We start from the raw sequence: 5,727 nt of genomic DNA on the forward strand, positions 1-5,727 counted from the left end.
TTACAAAACTCTAGGTCTAGGCAGAGACTTATCAAGTTCAAGGTGCTAAAATAAGTAGATATAAAACAAACACTATAAATACTGCTACATATCATACTAAAATTACATTAATTAATGTCAAGTGATAGTTTTAGCAACCCATCCATATTTGAAATAGAATCTGAATATAACATATTTGTTCATCTAATCACAGAATCCTAAAACCAAGATTGAAAAAAAGCTCAGGAAAGTCAGGATTAAATGAATTCCAACTATAATGTCTACCAAAGCATCCATCAGTCTATATTTGAACAGCTTTAATAATAGAAAACACACTATTGTTCAAGGTGTTCACTTCCATTTTCATGTTAGTTGCAAAGATCAGGGAGTTCTTTTTGACACTGACCTGAACTTCAACTCTTTGAGGCATTTTAAAAACCGTAAATGTAAATAGGAAAGTTGGAATGTTATGTGTACAGTTCCTCCTGTGAGTGATTGAGCCTCTGGCTATGCTTAGCCATCTCAAGAAGCTTCAGAGAATGAGGCAAACAAAACTCTTAACTAAATTTCATGGCATGACACAGAGTGTAAATTTGTCTCAATTTTTTAGCACATGTTTTAATCATATGATTTTTGTGTTTACTGTAAACTCCCAATTGCCTAATCATCCCCTCTTAGCTAATTGAAACTGAGGTCTGATTTGATTCTTTGGGTCCTTTTTGTGACTTAAACACAGTGTATGTGCCAGAGGTTATTGAGCAATGGCTGGACTTGGGATGAGTTTTATCCCAGCTAAGGAAGCCAATACTGATTGAGAAGCAGCAGAGAAACTCATGTATTAAAATGTCCTAACGTTTATTAGAACAATAAAAGCAGGTGTTGAAATTCTGATGGGGCAGCACCTATGGCTCAAAGAGGTAGGGCCCTGGCCCCATATGCCAGAGGTGGTGGGTTCAAACCCAGCTCTGGCCAAAAACTGCAAAAAAAAAAAAAAAAGGAAATTCTGATGAACTGTAAGAGTTTGTTATTCTCTTATTATCTTTTACTATAAATCAAAACACTTTTCCTAGGAAAAAACCTTCCTGCACTAGTGAAGAATATTAGTTTTATGGCATTTCCACATAATATAACAGGATAACATTGCTTCATTTTTTGTTCTCACTAAAGTGTATGGTATGGAAAAATTATAAGAATACAGCTGAGAATATTCCTTGTGATTTTGAGGGAAAAAATGTATATATCTGACCAGACTGGCTACAGTAAATATTTTAAAGTTAAGTAAATAGATATGCATATATGTGCTTGTACTCGTGTGCACGCATGCGCACATGCACACACACATTCACTCCTCCAAAGTAAAGAAGCAACCCAAGAGGAGTAGGGGATTCTTTAAGAAGCATCTGAAAAGCTAGCACCCCATATGAAAGCAAGATTTTAACTATTTTGTCTTCATATTGCACCCTGAGAATCCAAATCCTATTTGATTTCTAAGAAATCAAACCCTCAACGTTTCATGGCCCACAAAGTCAAGTGCGATTGGGGTAATAAGAGTGACTCATATAAAGTCCCAATGTCATCCTTTATCTAGTGATTCAATCTTTTCTCTTCTTCTAAATTCCTGCCAGGATTTTAGTCACATGTGCATAAAACTACTATTAGTAGTCTTCTTTGTTACTATTATAATTCCCCAGAAAGAATGGAGGGTGAGTCGAAATCCTCCAGGGGTATCAGTTTATAAAGACTTTTCCCCAAATTGAAACAGTTCTCACCCACTCTCCATTTTACCTACTTGAGAGTCACTCTTCTAGAAGGAAAATCATCCTATAACCAGAGATTATCCCAAATATGCTTTTGCCCATGGCTAGTTAATGTAATTAACTAATAAGCATAATTAAGCCCCCAACCCTGATGCACTAATGTTCTTCAGCCACTGTTCCACTGAGTCTTAGAAACATCATCATTCTAGGGAATAGTGGCTGGTAAGTAGACAGGTCACCACATTTCCTAAAGAGCAGGAGCCAAGTGCATGCTACTAGAACTAGAAAAATCCCTTTAGAAAACAAAAAATGTTGATGACAATGATAGGGATTTTTTTTTTTTGCAGGTTTTGGCCAGGGCTGGGTTTGAACCCGCCACTTCTGGCATATGGGGCCAGTGCCCTACTCCTTCGAGCCACAGGCGCTGCCCAGGAATTTCTTTTTTTTTGCTTAGACAGTCTCCTTGAAGTTTAGTCCTTCAGTTTCTAGAATTTTACAGAATCAGAATTCGAACTATCACTGTTCATATCAATCAATAAAAATATTATTGGTTTCAAAAAATGATCTCTGATGTGTGTAGTGGATAACTTTCGAGCAGTTAGTGTCTCTACAAAAACATTGTTAAATGTGAGGGTAACAAGTGTTTTAATCTAGCTGGATATTGTTGAGAGCTAATTAATGGAGCCAGGCCAATGATTGCCAGATCTCAGAGAAAGATTTTGCTGGGTGGGTTTCTTTGATCTACCAAAGGCAATGTTGAGATACATAATGCATAGAACATAATTTCTATTTAAATCTATTTCATCCTGAATCTTGCTGACTACCATACTGCTTCAGTCTTCTTTGTGGATGAATTTGACTTTTGGTTTGAATGACGCAAAACATTCATGTCAGTTGGTGTAAAACTGTGGCAAATGTCTGACATTTCAAGCACTCGCTTACTTGTTCTGCGCGTATTTGGAGACACAGCTCACACACCGGAAGCTCCTCTAACTTTTAATCTGTCTAACCAAGGTTCCCCTCTTTTCATTCCACAGACACCCTATTTTTGGCCATCAAACTGTTGGGAGCCGGAAAACACAGACTACGGTTAGTGCCATTTCTCACCCTTCTTTATCGACAGCCAGTGTGTCCCAGAAGAACGTGCACTTGCCATTCCATTGCTTTTGTTACTGAGAAAAAGGAAACCACAACTCTTAGTACGAAACCAGCCTTTCCAACATTAAGTCCATAAATGGCCCTGATTAGAAAGTCATCAAATCTGGTGGCAACTTTTTCCGTGGTATAGTGACCTCTGCAACTATTAAAGAAAAAACTTTTGGGTAGGGTAAAGACCTACAAACAGGTTTAATGAGATTATTGTTTTTTTCATAACATGCTAGTCTAGAAAGAATAACAAACATGCCCAGAGAGCCAGAGTTCTAGTTCAAGTCTCCCACTTAGCTGTGGGATCGTTAATAGGTCTCTTGACCTCCAAAGCCTCCACTTTCTCACTGTCCTATGGAACATTGTCTGATTTTTATAAGCAGATGATTGTGTTAAACATGGAGAGGCCAATTGCAAGCAAAATATAATACACAAGAGGAGATTTAGTCCTAACAAGTCAAGTTCTGTCAACATAGAACAAACTCTTCAACAGCGCAGATTCATTTAAGCTCCTCAAGGACAAAATAAGCCCTTAGCATATACTTCTCTGCTTGCAGCTTTCTGATTTTCAAGGAAGAAGGGCTGCAGGTGACAAGGCCTGGCAAACTTTGGAGACAGAGGAGGGAGCATATTAGGCAGTGGCAGGGAGAAGCTTGGCTTTCTTTGGTGTTGCCCTAGAAGAGACATCTTTGTAAGAAAAAAGACAAGAAAATGCATAGAAAACCAGGGCAGCTATCCTGTATGTGTGCCGTTTTCAGAACTTGACTTTAGTAGTTGATCTAAGAGTGGCCAGGTGCTAGTCAAACGATTCAAACTGATACAACTCATGAAAAAAAAAATTCAAAATTCAGGAGACTGAAAAAAGTTAATATAGTGACTAAATTATTTCTTTCCGGAATGAGAATGCCTATTTCTTCAACCAGGGTACAGAGTCCTTAAAACTGGAGAAAAAATTTATTTAAAAAACAGCTGCTAATTTCTAGCTCTGATTTGGAGAACCTTCTCGTGCATTTTGTCCCACCTGGAATGTTGCCTGAGGAGTGTCTCACTAAAGATTGTACCATTGTAGTAAAGAGGACTCTTCAACAGCTGGGAGAGAGCTCTCAGAGAAAGGCCCAAGTATCAGGGGCAGACGGATCTGACACCAAATATTGTCACAACCACATACCAACTGTGTGCTTTTAGGCTAAGCATGTAACATCTCTGAACCTCACTTTGCTCACTTTTCGCCATAAAGAATAATAATTAGCCTTCTTAAGTTGTTGAAGTAATTCAAGTGAATATGCCCAAGGAAACAGGTGTCACTCCTCTCAGGTACGTGGGATATGGCGCTCGTCATCTTTACTGCCGGACAGATAACTGCTTCTGCTCCGTGGTGAAAAGCAAACTCCCAGTGACAGTGTCACTTTATATCTGTCTTTGTGTCTTTCAAAAATACAGTACAGTGTTCACAATTAATAGTCGTATTTGTTATTTTATAGTAGATTGATGTTTTGAGGGTGAGTCAGAGGAAAGATCATGGCCTATATTTACTTTTATGTGAAAATTAATTGACAGGAAAATAGAAAGCAAGGTTGAGGCCCTTCCACATCTCAGCTGCTGCGCAGGATAAGGCAGAGGCCAGTTGTAAAGCATGGTGGGCCATGTGGGAGGCCCAGTGGAAGTGTAGAAGTACCTTAATAATCAAATAGCCACACTCACCTGACTTCTAGGCAACATCAAATACCCAATTTGCAATGGTGGGTTGAAATACTATTGAAATTGTATTTGATAATCACACAAGCCACCACCAGCGCATGTAACTTCTGATGGGTGTCAATTTCACCCTCTGCATCTGGAAAATAATAGGCTGGAAGCTGTGCCCAGCTGTGACGCTGAAGGCTGCAGGCAGATGGATAATGAGAGACTGTGTGTGTTTATTGTACATGACATTGCAACGTGATATTGTTGTCTACAAAGTTCATGTTCAAGAACCACGCAATCTAGTTCCACCAAAAGAAAATAACCAGAAAATCTTATAGTTTTTAAGTAAGTTTATGATTTTGTATTAGGCCGCATTCATAGCTATTCTGGGTTGCTTGTGGCCCATGCACTGTGAGTTGGACACCCCGGTACAGAGTGTCACTTCTTCCTGAAATGTTTGGTTGAATTCACCAGTAAAGCCTTCTGAGCTTGGTGCTTTCTGTTTGGGGAAGTTGTTAATTGTTGATGAAATGTATTCAATAGATGTAGGCCTATTTAGATCATGTATTACTTATTTTGTGAGTTTATGGTGGGTTGTATCTTTCAAAAAGTGGTTCTATTTTACCTAGGTTACCAAATTTGTGGCCTATGGTTCATAAAGTCCTTTTACTATTTTTTAACGAAAAGTGGATCAGTAATGACTGCCTCTCTTTCATTTCTGGTTCTAGTAATTTGCGTCTTCTCTTTTTTTTCTTAATTTGCCTTTCGAGAGGAATATTAATGATGATATTTTCAAACAACCCATGCTGGGTTTTGTTAAATTTCTCTGTTGGCTTTCTATTTTCATTGTTATCTATTTCTGCTCTAATTTTTTTTAATGATTTATTTTCTTCTATTAACTTTGGGTTTAATTTTCTCTTGTTTTTCTGAGATAGAAGTTCTTTTCTTTTTGTTCCATTATATTTTTTTTAAACTTTGGAATAACATAAGGGTACATACGATTAGGATACATTGTTTGCTTTTTGTTGTTGTTGTTGTTGTTGAGACAGTCTCATTTTGTCACCCTCAGTAGAGTGCTATGGCATCACAGCTCACAGCAACCTCAAACTCTTGGGCTTAAGCGATTCTCTTGCCTCAGCCTCCCAAATAGCTGGGACTACAG

General features: G+C 38.2%; 1 protein-coding gene across 4 annotated transcripts in view; it reads left to right on the forward strand.

Annotated features, from left to right (window-relative positions):
• RGS7 (regulator of G protein signaling 7) overlaps positions 1–5,727 on the forward strand; it is a 462,295-nt gene that overhangs the window by 341,635 nt on the left and 114,933 nt on the right. For 3 of the 4 annotated variants that reach the window (XM_012811568.1, XM_003800081.2, XM_003800080.2), the window contains exon 6: positions 2,774–2,825. The exons of the other annotated variant lie outside the window; for it this stretch is intronic. In XM_012811568.1, coding sequence (XP_012667022.1) covers positions 2,774–2,825 — 52 coding nt within the window. The remainder of the gene's footprint in view (positions 1–2,773; positions 2,826–5,727) is intronic. 4 annotated transcript variants of the gene reach the window in all.

The sequence above is a fragment of the Otolemur garnettii genome, unplaced genomic scaffold (genome assembly GCF_000181295.1).
Source record: "Otolemur garnettii isolate 467f Iridium unplaced genomic scaffold, OtoGar3 scaffold00165, whole genome shotgun sequence".
Classification (NCBI taxonomy): Eukaryota; Metazoa; Chordata; class Mammalia; order Primates; family Galagidae; genus Otolemur; species Otolemur garnettii.